Here is a 13,823-nt window from a genome sequence, read left to right as displayed (position 1 = left end):
CTATTGGTACATTTAGCCTACAACTATCCAGTAATGTAGACAAAGGTGTTTTCAGCCCTATTACCTCTGCTCTCTTTCAGTGGAGATGTGAGGAACTGAACTGGGACTGTCTATAAAGAAAGCATGTGCTATACCATTGAGCTCTGGCCCATTCCAGTAGTCCATAGCAACTCTTGGCTTGTGGCAAATATATTGGAGATTGAGTCTCCCTACTTATTAGTAATTGAAATATGAAAGCAGCCATTCAAGATCCATGATTGAAGCTGTTTCTTCCCGTTGCTGTTCCTTCCAATTGAATCTTACTATACTTCTGCCCCCCAGAAAACCAGTTACAATTTGCCTAAGTTTTCTGTAGCAAAAGTGTTATAATTAATGAGAACATAACATAGACAGCAGTGTTGTCTGTTTGTTGCAAATGGCAACCCACTGAAAGGCTTCAAAACAAACAAACAAACAAAAACAATCTCAGCTCAATTGCACCACAAAGTTATTTGAAAACCCATAATGTGTTGGCAATAGTTATGCAGTTTAATTTTTACAAGGATGTTCCTGATCTTAAAATTCCAGCGTTATGTTGCTCAAGTCTAGCACTCAGTTACTCCATCACTGTTTTAAATCATCAGATACCAATGACAGCTAGATGGTCATCCCTCCCCTCCCCTCCCCCCATACCTGCCAAACTGCATTGTTAACACCAGACTAGACCCTCATTGCTGAAAAACACTAACAATGTGTAACTTTGAAGAAACAACCAGATGTTTCAGGGCTCTTTGAAGATGGTGGCCCAAGATGGTGCTAAGATATTGTGTATCCACCACATATTTCAAGAAGACTCACCTTGAGTATTGTATTAGAGTGATGTTGTATTTGATCAGAAACAATTCTGGTTTTAATCAGTTGTTAAGACACTTAGGAACCTGCCTAATACTGAATCAGATCCTTGGTCCATCTAACTTGGTATTGTCTGCAATGACTGATAGTGGCTTTCCAAGGTTTCAGGCAGAAGTTTCTCCCAGCCTTATCTGGAGATGCCAGGATTTGAACCTGAGATCTTCTGCAAGCAAAGAAGATGCTTTAACATGGCTCATTCCCTTCTGCATCTGTTCCATTTTTAGAAACCAAAGAAAATGAGTTATGTGCAAATGGCAAAGAGGTCATTCTAATCACAAGCCCTTTCTGGGTATAAGAGAGTTAACCAGGGTACAGAGGCTCATCTGGAGTCCCGGAACTCTCTCCTGCCCAGTACCTGTCAAGCTGGGCAACCCAGCTTTTCTACCCTGCTCTTAGGACAGAAATTTCCATTGTCCTATCTTGCCTTGTAGTCATGTGGATGCCAACAGCAGCTTTTGCCACTCCCAGGGCTGGTGACCACAGAGTGCTGTGGCTTGTGAGGCCAGGGGGAGGAGCCCTTGTGCACTGGTGTGGGCTGCCTCTCCACTTCCTATGCAATGTATTGTGGGATACTGGAGGACTTCATTCTCCCAATCCTGGCTCTGCTGATTGCCACCACACCGGTAGTCTAGGCAGGCGATTGGCAGAGCCAAAAGGAGCCTTCAATCATCTTGGAGGAGGCAGATAGGAGCCTGACCCTAGTTTGGTTGCGTGAACAACCTTAAATTCTTTCATCTGGCTTTGCGGTAGAATAACATATACATTATTTGCAATTCTAATAGAAGTACTCTTCAAGGGCCATGTTTACATGTAAATGAATGATGCAACCTTCTACCAGCCAAGTATGTGATATAAAATCTTGTGGGGCTTGAAGCAAAGCTTTAGTGGTGACATCATAGGTTTTGACCCATTTGAGGCCCAATAGGACATCTTGCTATTAGAATTCAGGTGTGGATTAACCAGACATTTGTTCCCCAGCCACTTTAAACTAAATCTGTGTCACTTGATTATGCCTTCTGGATTCATTTAAAACACAAATAACTGGTCTGAAAATATGAAAATATCAACTCCTTATCCTTCTGACTTAATCCTAATCTCATCCATCATCAGCTCAAGTAAAATTCATACACACTTCTTTAAGAGTCTTTTTAAGTTTTGTTTTTCTATCTAATTTGTGGAAAATTCAGGGGGAACTCTGTCAGAATCAACTACAGTATTTTTTCAGTTATATTGGCTTGATATGGTTAATTTTTAATCTGCTATTTTTAACAATCTCTGATGGCTGCTATGAGTTCATTTTCCTCAACGTAACTAAAATTTGATAAATCCTGGGAATTGTAATTAGTCTATTGATTCCTGGATTTTTCTTTCCCTTTCGTCAAAACCTTTAGTTACTGGGGATAACTTGAGTAATTACCACTAGGTGAGACTTAAAGAACTGAATGAGGACAGTATACAGGAAATTTTGATGGACTTTCCATTCCTGGTAATATACAGTAAATGCACTGAGAGAGGGCAGTGGCAACAGATTCTGCCCGTATGTGGATGAATTGTGTCTATGGCTCAAGTATATTGGGACATGACTTTGGCTATGTGTGTGGAAATTTTGAAGTGCTCTATTGAAAATAATCTCAAGATGTATCTTCTTCAGTATTTGGAAACAGACTTCATATTGCCATCATATTTTTTTTATAGCCTCCTTCTAGCTGCAAAGAAAATCCGGATGTGTAAATGATGACAGGTGGGCTCACCCTCTCATAGGAATTGGATGGGAACAGTATGGGAGATGATGATAATACATAAAATAATATGTCATATGAAAGGGGCCAAAAATTCATCTAGGTCAGACTAATGTCTTACTATTGCTTGTTCAACAAGGTTATACAGGGTCAGTTCAAATGAGACAGCCAATGGCACATGTGATCTGAGTCATATTAAGATGTCCACCATGACGTTTGCAGAGAATATCCCAACATGCTTTTGGTACATAGCTTTATCACACTAGGGGGCTCTTCATCTGAATTACCCTTCTGCATACACTTTAAATAGGTATTGGGAGCTCATGTAGAGTGGCAGTTCAGATGAAGAGACCCCTCATGTGATAAAGGTATGCACCAAAAGCATGCTGAGATGTTCTCTGCTGACATCCCTGCTAACCCCTGCTAACTGGGCAAAGAGGCACCTTTTACCGTGGTGATTCTCTTTATTTAGCAGGGGGAGAGTAACTGGCCCTATCCACCCCCAGCACAGTACTTCCAGTGACTGTTGCTGGTGTGTGTCTTATGTTTCTTTTTAGAATGTGAGCCATTTGGGGACAGGGAGCCATCTTATTTGTTTCTTATCTCTCTTTGTAAACCGCCCTGAGCCATTTTTGGAAGGGCAGTATAGAAATCGAATTAATAATAATAATAAATAATAATAATCATGGCAGGTGTGGTGGTTGTTCTCTTTATCAAATGTCCAGCAGCCATCTTGTCCAAACCAGCCCACTGAGACACTGGAATTTTTAAAAAAAAAACTTGCATCTTGTCCAAAGACTGAGACACTGGCATTTAAAACAAAACAAAACAGTATCAACAGTTTATATTACACAATTAACCCTTTATTGATACTAATGTTTAGGGTTAACCTGTGTTCTCATGTAATTGCTTTAAGTTAATCTATTTTATTTTATTTCACTGTTCCCTCTAACAGGGATTCCCAGATGTTGTTGACTACAACTCCAAGAACTCCCAGCTACAGTGACTTTTGCTTGCGGATTATTGGAATTGTAGTCAACAACATCTGGGAAACCTTGTTAGAGGGAACATTTGACTCTGCATTGACTTAGTACACTAAAGGATTTGTAGTATAATTTCATTCCTTAACCTCGATCCCTAAAATTCCCTTTCTTTGGTCATTAAGCTAGCAGGTGGTTGTTGTTTTGCTTTTGATTTCAAATTGTTCTTTTGGTTCTTGTAATGTTCCTTTTCTACATGAAAAACTCTTATCTTGCATTAGAAAACTCACATGTGTCCCTAAAACAAAGTTTTCAGAATTTTGTTAGGATATGTATAAAAAGAACTAGAACAGTATAAAACAATATGTTTAAAACAATAAATACTATATGAAGGTCAAATAAAATAATATAGTTATAAATTTGTAGAGCAAGCAGAAAGTGTCAGCATTAACACAAATTTAATACTAAAATTTTAAAAGCAATGGGACCCAATAGGCCTTAACAATAAAAAGATATTTTCCTGACACCAAATGAACAATCAAAACAATCTAATGGTAACTTTTATAGTGGTTTACACATAAAGGTTAGCACAGCTTATTTCTGTTTTTTTCAAAAAAAAAATTAAAAAAATAAGTTGGCATCTTGTTTTTGGCTTCACAGAATTACAGCAAGGTTCCTGAACTGGAGGCCTTTTCCAGTAAGCAGTTGCTTTCAGTTAGTGTAATTCTGAAGAAGTGTCGTTAATGTTCACCTTCAACGAAACACAATATTGATACTGTCTGAATATGTTTGATTTCCCGCACTCAGCACTGTTCATTGTATTGAATATTCATCCCATAAGTTTAAAACAGAACAATGGATACTTGGCATAGCAAGTAATCTATAACAAAATGTTTCAAAACTGTTATGAGATGAAACCCCTTTTTTGACTGATGAATGTGAGAATTGGCTATTTTGTGTCTCTCCACCAAAGACTTTGTTGGCATGTGAAAAGTTTTCACTGTCTTCTTCATTTCCCAAAATAAATGGTTGAGTAAGACACACACACACACAATATAATTGCAAGTGGAAGATAGGAAATGTGTTTCTACTTTGCAAAAAATTAAAATTTCCTTTTATAGGCTGTCACACTACAGAACATTTTATATTTGTTGCGAAGACATGTGCCAATGTATTCCGGAATGAAATAAATTTTCTGTGACATCTTTACAATTCCTCTAGTTCTTACATTATAAGAGAACTTTTTTTCCTAAATGCCATATGCTTTTATGAATTGTAGGAAATGGGGGGAAATATCAAATCTAATTCTAGACACATGTATCTTTCTAATTGCAATCTCTGCTCTGCCTGTAGAGCAGACATACAGATTGCCTGTCATACATGAACACAGTTGCAATGTTCTGAGCTATACTTATAAAGCATCCCTGCCTAGCGAGCAGGATAGGCTCACTTTCCATACACAGGCACTCTTGGATGGGATCTACAGTACGAAGGGCTTTCTGTTTGGCAATGTTTATGCATTTCTATTTTAAAAGAATTGTCTTGCATCATACAGAAATGTCATCACTGCTGTGAATGTCTTCTTGTTTCCACAGCTCATCATGTTAAAACAGGAACTTGTGAGGTGGTTGCTCTCCACCGATGTTGTAATAAGAACAAGATAGAAGAAAGATCACAGACAGTGAAGTGCTCCTGCTTTCCCGGGCAGGTGGCAGGTACCACCCGGGCAGCTCCTTCTTGTGTTGATGGTGCGACATATTATGTTGTTTGCTCTTCCCTCCTAGTCATGTTCTCCTGAGTTTGTAATGCTTGCCTTTCATTTAAGTCTACTAATATTTACAATGATAAGAAGGATGTTGAGAGTTCTTTGAAAATATACCCAAGATGAATGATAGCTGAGATTCTAAAGAGAATTGCTAAGCTTAGTTGTGAAAGGAACCTCTTGAGAAGCACAAGTTTATTTAAAAATGTAATGGCTGTAGTCAAATTATATCAAATTCATTCATTTTAATGTTTCTGCTAAAGCCACATCTGCATATGTATTGTATGGGCTGCATTCTCACACTTTATATTATTGTTGCCAGAAAGAAGCAACACCAAGGCAAAGCAATGGTTCTTCTTAAAAGTCATTTTAGATTAATGGCTTCTTTACCTTCCATAGACCCAGGGCCGTCACTAGTGGGGTGCGGGGCTGGGGGCAAATTAGCATGTGCAGGGCCCCCTTAACATTTCGTATGATTACAAAATCATACTGACTGATGACATACTATGTAAATAGTGTGAGTTTTTGGACATGTCCAACCAGCTTGGACATATAGTGCATTTGTCAAATGTGGGTTCAGGTTTTACACTACCCCACACAACTGTTAAAGGGACAGGAGGCTAAACCATTGATTTGAGGAAGCCAAAGTCAAAATTAGCTACATTATTTTCTTATTTATTTATGGTAAGCTATTGGGGCAAAAAGTGGGAAGCTTTTTACCCTTTTTTATGAAGGCAAAGGGCAAATTCTTCTACATGGGGGAGGGTGTGGAATGATGGTCCAAGGGGGGGGGGCTTCAGTTCCACAAGTTTCTGTAATTTTCTGCCATGAAACAAGCCACTTATAGGACTTTTTTATATTTTAAAGAAAAAAATTCAAAACAATATTAAAAACAAACAATTTGTCCAATCAATTTCAATTTCAATATTCAGAGCCCTCTAACCCTGCCCTAAATCTGTGCCCGATATCAAAGCTCTATAGAAAGGCTTTCCATAAATATACAAGGTGGGGGCGGGATTATGAAAAAAAGGGAAATCCCATACTTTCCATTGCTGGCTCAGAGAAGGATGAGGAAGGCAGGCTCTAAGCACAGTCCAGGGTGCAGGGCAGGGAGGGCAGAGGGTTTGCACAGCATTACTCTACCTCACTTAACCATGCCCCGCTTCAACACCCTCCTGCTCTCACTGCCTCCCCATAAGCTTCTTTGAGTGCAAGAATGAAGGCAGGAACGGAGGCGAGAAACAGAAATTGAAAGGAAAGTGGCTGCCAACAGAAAATGCTTGTGTCTTGTCTGGGACTCAGAAATAAATCAACACCGCAAGAGAGAAAGAGTTCCTCAGTCCCTCCCTTTCTTCCCATTTGCCTCTCTAGGAAAGTGGATTATTTACTTAACCCTTAGATGGATGCCCAGCAAGGAAACAAACAGCAGCACTAGCCCTTTCATGCAGACTAGAGAGACAGACTAGTGCAAGCATTTAAGAGAGTTGGAAGCTCCGCCCACCTGCTGAACAGCTGATAGTTGGGTTGGTGGAAAGGGAGCTGTAGCAGAGTCTATCTCGATCCTGCAGGGAGTCTTTAGCAGACAAGTCTGCTTGTGGCTCCTGCAGGTTGCCAAGCTGGGAGAGGGGAGGGAGGTGTTTATTTTTTGCAGAGCAGGCTGTTCCCCTGAGAGACCTGTCCCAGTGTGGGGCCTGCGCCAATCACCCTGGTTGCTCCGCACTAAGGTTGGGCCTGCATTGAGCAATTAGAAAACCCCAGAGAAAGTGCATGGTTCTTTGGTTAATATACATAAACACTTTCTATGAGGAGCTTGTGAATCTTTTCTGATGTAATTGTAAACAGCGATAATAAAAGCAGTAAGTATAGCAGTTATACAGAATAAATTAATTTCAGATACATTTGGCTAGAATGTTCAGTAGTTAAACACAAGTTAAGTGGGAGAATAACAAAGCTTTTAAAATTAGACTAGAGCATAGAAAATGGAAGATTAAACAATGTAAACTTGACTCTAGAATTGTAAGGGGTCTTAAAATGTTTCTAAATAAATTGCAAGTTTGAGCAGTTTTCTGCCCCCTGAATGCTCTTTGGCATCAGTTCAAGTACACCAACATATCTAAACTTGTAATCTTATTCTGCTGGCATTTATAGTATTTTAAATATGTATCAAAATTATAGTATACATAGATAATCCTGTTACTATTTGTCTTGATAATTATTTCTATGGATTAATAAAATCCAGTGTCAAAATGCATTTCTTCCTCTACTGTAGCTTCAATAGTGGAACAAAAATGGTGGTGTCACATGCAACCATGTCTTGAAGGGGAGGAATGCAAAGTTCTTCCAGATCGGAAAGGATGGAGTTGTTCTTCTGGAAATAAAGTGAAAACAACGAGGGTATGTATAGCATTCCAATGAAATATGAGTAGCAGCTGCTGGAAACAAAATGTGGAACTTACTGGATTTTTGGTCTGATCCAACAGGGATGTTCTTAAAATGTGGAAGTGTACACAAACGCAAAATACAACTATGATGATCATCAGCCATCCATTTAGAAAACAGCATTTATGGAGCCCTTTCAAAAGGTTAGGTCCCACCAATCACGTGACCAGTTGGAGAAGGGAAAACAAGGGAGGACAGTATCCAGGTGCCCATTCTAACTCTATAACCTCTAGTGCCAACTAGATGCCACTAAGGATATGGTTGAATCCCATGACTGGAACTCTCCCCCACATCTTTATTCCCCCCCCAAAAAAAAACAGGTATAGGTATAGGTCTAGATTGGGGCTGTGGCATGGAGTGGGGTGGGGTGGGGTTAGTGGCTAATTTCCCCCATACCATTTTCCTCACTAAAAATCCACCTGCCTTCAGCTGCTATTTGCCCTGAATGGCAAAACTTAGATACATTTTATCAAGTAGCCAAATTTTCAGTAGGAAAATAGCATGGGGGGAATCCCCCTCCCCCTGTTTCCTGGTTCCAATTTGGATGGTTCCCCATCATAGCCTCTTCTTGTAAAATAACCCAAAAACCATGATTAAGGGATTCCAACATGCTTTTAAGTTAACGTTTAGTTTGTCCTGTGCAAACTAATTAAGCCCTGTGCTCTTCACATCTTTAGAGGCATTGGCTGATAGCCAGACTAAATTACTCCTGAGTAGTCCTCTTGAAATCAAATAGTCTTTTGGAATCACTCCTATTGACTAACTCTGTCTAGATGTCACCCACTCTTCTTTTTAATATTGCTTCACAAATTCCAGGGATTAATTTTAAGGTCATATTTAACTAAACTTCAGATTATTTGAGCACTGCATAAAGACTCAGCAGTATATAAAATATGAATACTCTCTTTTTACGTGTCAAAAGAAATAATCCATAGATGTTCATGTATAACCTAAGAGCAACAATAGTCAAATGACACTTTTGTACTTGCTGCCAAATTCCCATAAGAGGTGAAGTTCATAGATATTTTTTTAAAGATCTTGTTGATCTTGTGCTTCAGGTTTAAAATAACTTAACAGAGATCTGTATAAAAAATCAATACTATAAGAAAAATGTGTTATAGTTTCCTTTTGATTAGGAACTAATTTTTTTAAACATATGTTTCTGTATTATAAAAAAACAATAGTATTCAAAGGGCTCTGAAACTTTAGTTTGATTTAAATGCAGCTCAGATTCTGTGAAGGTTTTATCAAGAGAAGTAGAAAGAACTCGATCAAAGCCACCCAAACTACTCTGAATGGCATTCTACTAGTGGTTATATTTGAGAACATTGTTTAAATTGTACTATAGTGAATATACAGTAGCTGTTGTCTGCTTCATTGGTTTTCAGCTGGTGGGCGGACCCAAAACTGAGTCACACCAGGAACAATTAACATTTCTTTTTGCCTTTAACAATTTTTTTTTTAATGATAAAAGGAAATTAGAAAAATGATGGACATGGCAAGAGATAAAGAAAAATTAGGGCAGTGTGTGAGCTTAGCAGGAAATAAACACATATAAAGTAAAGAATAAAAGTTGGTTGCTCTTTTGTTAGCAAAGTGGTTTTAAAGGTAAGAGTTCAGGTCTGAAAATGTTGAAACATTACTCTCTTGGTTTTCTAAGCAGTTACTTTGGACACACTTTGCTAGCAGCAGATTTAATCATGACTAGGCACACTACCAAAGCATTGCTCGGTAATTCCTGTGGTGCTGCTTTGAATATGTGGATGTGCTGGCAATTTAAAAACTCACAGTTTGCAGACCAGATAACCAAAATATAGTTAAAACTTACCATGATCTCAAAATAGGTGATTCTGTTATATGAAACTGAAACAATACTGGCAGCTACAAACAATTTATAATATATAACATTTCCAAAAACATGTCAGATATTTCAGAAGTTCTAAGCAGCCTGGATACTCAAACACATCAAAAATGCTTATTTAATTTTGAACCTTGCTATTTATTTGTATTCCCAACTAATATTATAATAGATTATTCTGAAAATAAAACATTGTTCTAAGAGAGAAATATATCAAATTTTCACATCCTGTTTTTGTATTCCAGTTACAGTGATCATGGTGATCACTGTGAAAACCTAGAAATATTACAGATACTGTATAGAAAAATCCATACTGGTGACATGTATTCATGTTCCAATTTTCAATCTGAAATTGGGCATTAAGTGTATCCAGTCCAATTTTCATATGAAAACACTGCAAGCTAAAATTCTTGAAAACTCCCAAGTACTGATCTCACATAAGTGTCTAGGTCATAAGAAATAAAAGAGATGTACAGAAGGACTTTGAATGCATGATAAATGTTGTTCAGTAATCTCTTAGACAGATTCCTTGTTGCAATTCCAAAAGGCATGAACAATTTCAGGCACCCTGCTTTCAGACCATAGGCTAAAGAGATCACCTTCAGATAAGATAAAAGATGGTGGGTCAGATCCAAAGCAGGCATGGAATGGAGAGCTACGTGCCCACATCAGCAGCTTTCTCCACTAAGGCTGTGCACAGTGGGAGTCTGTGAATTTTGGGGTTCCTACCTTCCTCTCAGATCGCCCTGTAACTGGCAAAATATGTTTCAAATGTCCACACAGCTATCAGGGACATACTTCTATGTGCCACAGAGCACTTACAGGGGAAGGGGTTGAATGTCAGCCCACCTCAGTAGGACCACTGAAATTCAAACATTGGCTCAGATTTCGACTACATGCCCACTTTGTAGTACTACAACTAGTTATGCCTGCTCAGCATGCAGTGGAGAAAACACTGCATGCTGGGCAAGCATAACTAGTTGTAGTACTACAAAGAGGGCATGTGGTCAAGATCTGAGCCAATGTTTTCTAAAGTAAGAGTGTTTAGCTAGATTTACTAGCTGTCTAGGGTGGAATTTCTATACACACGTACTAATGAACTCAGTAGGACTTATGTATCAGTAAATATAATTAGGATTGAGCTGCATCAGGCATGCCAAGGTACACTCTTATTTTAAAAGCTGGTACAACTAATTTGGGAAGATTTTACACATCAAGATCTTTTTTACCAAGTTACATGGAGAAAAAGTTTAGGATGAACGCAAGGCGCATAACAGTCCTCTGTTATACACAATTGTCACAAACACTGTGATTCTTCTTTTGCTCTTACTACTGCTTCTGGGAAACATTCACAATTCATTTTTGCTGTTCGGGTTGTAATTAAGCTTAGACCTGGAAAAACAGCAAACTGTACCTCCAAAAATGCTGAACTAGGGCAAATCTGACAACCCACATTATGTATGCGTGTGTGTTTTAAAACATGAGAAGCACACCAGCATCGGCAAATATGTGAAAAATATGCGTAGACTGGCAGATTCCCAACCTAAATACATATAATGAATTACATACATGTAAAATCAGTGCCAGGGCCTGCCTGCTAATTAACCCAGATGAGGTGAGATTGGTCTGTGTGGCAAACTGACTGCATCTGCCAGGGGCGTAGCTAGGGGAGAGAGGGCCATATTTGCTCCTCTTCCCAGCAGCCCGTTGGAGTGAAGGAGATAATGAAGGAAATACAGAGGGATGGAACTGAGGGGCCTGGGTTCTTTAAACCCATCCTCTCAATTATAGCTACACCCCTGGCATCTGCCAAGCCAATCCTTCCAGCCATCTCACCCAATCCCATGACTCCACCCAAAATTCACCTGGAGGTGCATACACCAGGTGCAGTCGCCCTTGTCATCATTTTCTTGTTTCTTCTTCCTGCTTGGGCTCTGCCCTTCTGAAAGGCATACTGTGAGGAAATAAGCAGCAGGAATTGGCTTGAGATCATTTCCTCTACCACTCAGTGCTGTGGCAGAGGAAGAGCATTGAAAGGGCATTGCACATTATGCCAGCCATCAAGATCAATGGTCTATTAAGCCTAGTGCTTTCTTCCCTGAACTACAGCAGCTTTTGACCAGGTTCAAATATGTAAAAATTCCCGGGATGAAACCTATGAATTTCTACACAAAAATTAGGTGCTCTGCTACTGAGCTATGGATTTTCTTCTATGGGAAGACTTCAAAGATAAAAGAACAAAGATACAGTTCTTTTTGAGTACATATGCAGCTTCTTTATACTGAGTCACCATTAGCTTCTATTGTGTATTCTGACTAGCAGCAGCTCTCCATGGCTCAGTATTATCTAATTTGACTAATGGCAGCTCGCTGTCCAGGGTTTCAGGCAAGAGTCTATTCTGCCCTACTAGTAATTGAACTTGAGTCCTTCAACATGCAAAGCATGGGCTCTGCCACTGGGCTACCATATCCATATCCAGGAGTATCATCAGGGGTAGCTTCGTATTATCATTTTCATCTACTGCATGGTGAGTTTTACAAGAACCACATAGTTGGATGCTCAAGTAGCAGAATTAATCATAGGTTCTGAACTCTCAGACAGCCAGCTCCTGATGTAATACAAGCCGATTTCAAAAGTCACTGTAGCTGAGGAAAAGCTGGTTGTCTAAACATACCCAAGGTCTTTTTCACATGCTAAAGAACACTGCTTTATCGTATGCCCCTCACATCTGCTTCTGCCTGTGTATTTTAAAACCTTTGGGATATTGATATGAAGCCAGGAGATTTAATTCAAGACTTGGCCTTCATCCAGCACCTGAAGGAGATTAGTAAAGCTCTCTGTGTGCCCCTGAACTGTGTCTGAAAGGAAACTTGAAGACTGCAATGATTGCCAAAATGATTTTGTCACGTAATTCTGAAGAGACATATTCCTCAAAAAAGACCATTACAGAGAAGGTGATAATTGGTAAGATTAATGTAATCATCTGGTACCGACAATGGTTGCTCTAGCTCTCATGATCCCCATTTGTTCTGCTCAGACTACCTCTGCTTGGTTGCCTGCTGCGGGGAAAGGATAGATAAAAAGGAATAATACAGAGGGTCGAAAATGAGTGCCTGATCTAGAAGCTGAATTTATCTCTAAACCAAGGCTGATATTAGTGTCAATGTAGCAGCTATATCGGTTGATGACCTGTCCTCCTCTGAATTACAACAAATGCATAAGTAGTTTAGGCAGCTGCAAAGTGGGGGGGGGGGGGAATAGTAAAGCACTGGTGTCTCTACTGCTAAAACTTGAGAAATATTGCTCTCTTGTTGGCTCTTCCCTTTGAGTCGTCTTGCTTTCTCAGTTTCTTCCACAAAATAGGGCTATAGCTCAGATTAAGCTAAGATGTGTTATGTGTGTCATTTATCTTTAAAAACTAGTATGTAGTGTGTGTGTGTGGTGCATTGTTACTGATAGATTAGATCCTGCAGGACAGTAGATTAACTGTGGTTATCACATGAGAAGCGCAGTGAAATATTTCTCACATTCAGGGTGCAATTCTCATATTATTCTGTCTGGAATAGCAGTAGTTGTTAACTTAATGGAGGACACTCTAGGAAAAGCAATGTTGAAGATTACAAATGGTTTTGTTTGTAGCACAGTGTCTGAGGCTACAATCCTATGCACACTTATTGCATAGTATGCCTCATTGAACTCAGTGAGACTTACTTCAAAGTAAACACTCACAGAATCGGGCTATGTGGAACAATGTTTTCCATTACATTTTTTCTCCTAAAGCTGTTAAGGAGTCGGCTAGAAGTAGAAATAGATCCAAGCCAGAGAGTGAATCAAATAGAACCAAGCTGAAAGCTCAGAAGGCAGACAGTACACAATTTCCATGCCATTTATAGTTGTAGTTCATGTGTAAGATTGAAGACTAGCCACAAAGCAGATACGAGGTGTTCTTGAAAGGCAGAGGATGCTAAAGGCAGAATTCAAAGTGTGTAAAAACCTGAGCAAGGTATCTGGAGAAGTAAGAAAGCAGAATGCAGGCAGAATCTGTGATACTGTGAAAGTATACTGTGATACTGAATCTGTGAAAGCACTGCAGGGTGCTTTCCAGACTGCATGGGAGGCAGTGGCATTAAATCCCAGTCAACCCCAACATTTTG

At 39.3% G+C, this 13,823-nt stretch overlaps 1 protein-coding gene across 8 annotated transcripts in view; it reads left to right on the top strand.

The window, feature by feature from the left end:
• TAFA2 (TAFA chemokine like family member 2) overlaps positions 1-13,823 on the top strand; it is a 259,077-nt gene that overhangs the window by 215,923 nt on the left and 29,331 nt on the right. For 7 of the 8 annotated variants that reach the window (XR_008307946.1, XR_008307947.1, XR_008307943.1 and 4 more), the window contains 2 exons: positions 5,206-5,358; positions 7,642-7,766. Coding sequence is in view for 2 of the 8 variants with exons in the window: in XM_053252906.1 (XP_053108881.1) it covers positions 5,206-5,358; positions 7,642-7,766 (278 nt within the window). In the remaining 6 variants the exon portion in view is untranslated. Of the gene's footprint in view, positions 1-5,205; positions 5,359-7,641; positions 7,767-7,852; positions 7,959-13,823 lie in introns of those variants that run through there. The other variant, XM_053252907.1, reaches the window with a different exon arrangement.

Source organism: Hemicordylus capensis, chromosome 5, assembly GCF_027244095.1.
Source record: "Hemicordylus capensis ecotype Gifberg chromosome 5, rHemCap1.1.pri, whole genome shotgun sequence".
NCBI lineage: Eukaryota > Metazoa > Chordata > Lepidosauria > Squamata > Cordylidae > Hemicordylus > Hemicordylus capensis.
The sequence above is the reverse complement of the archived record's forward strand: the minus strand, read 5'-3'. Positions and strand labels throughout refer to the sequence as shown.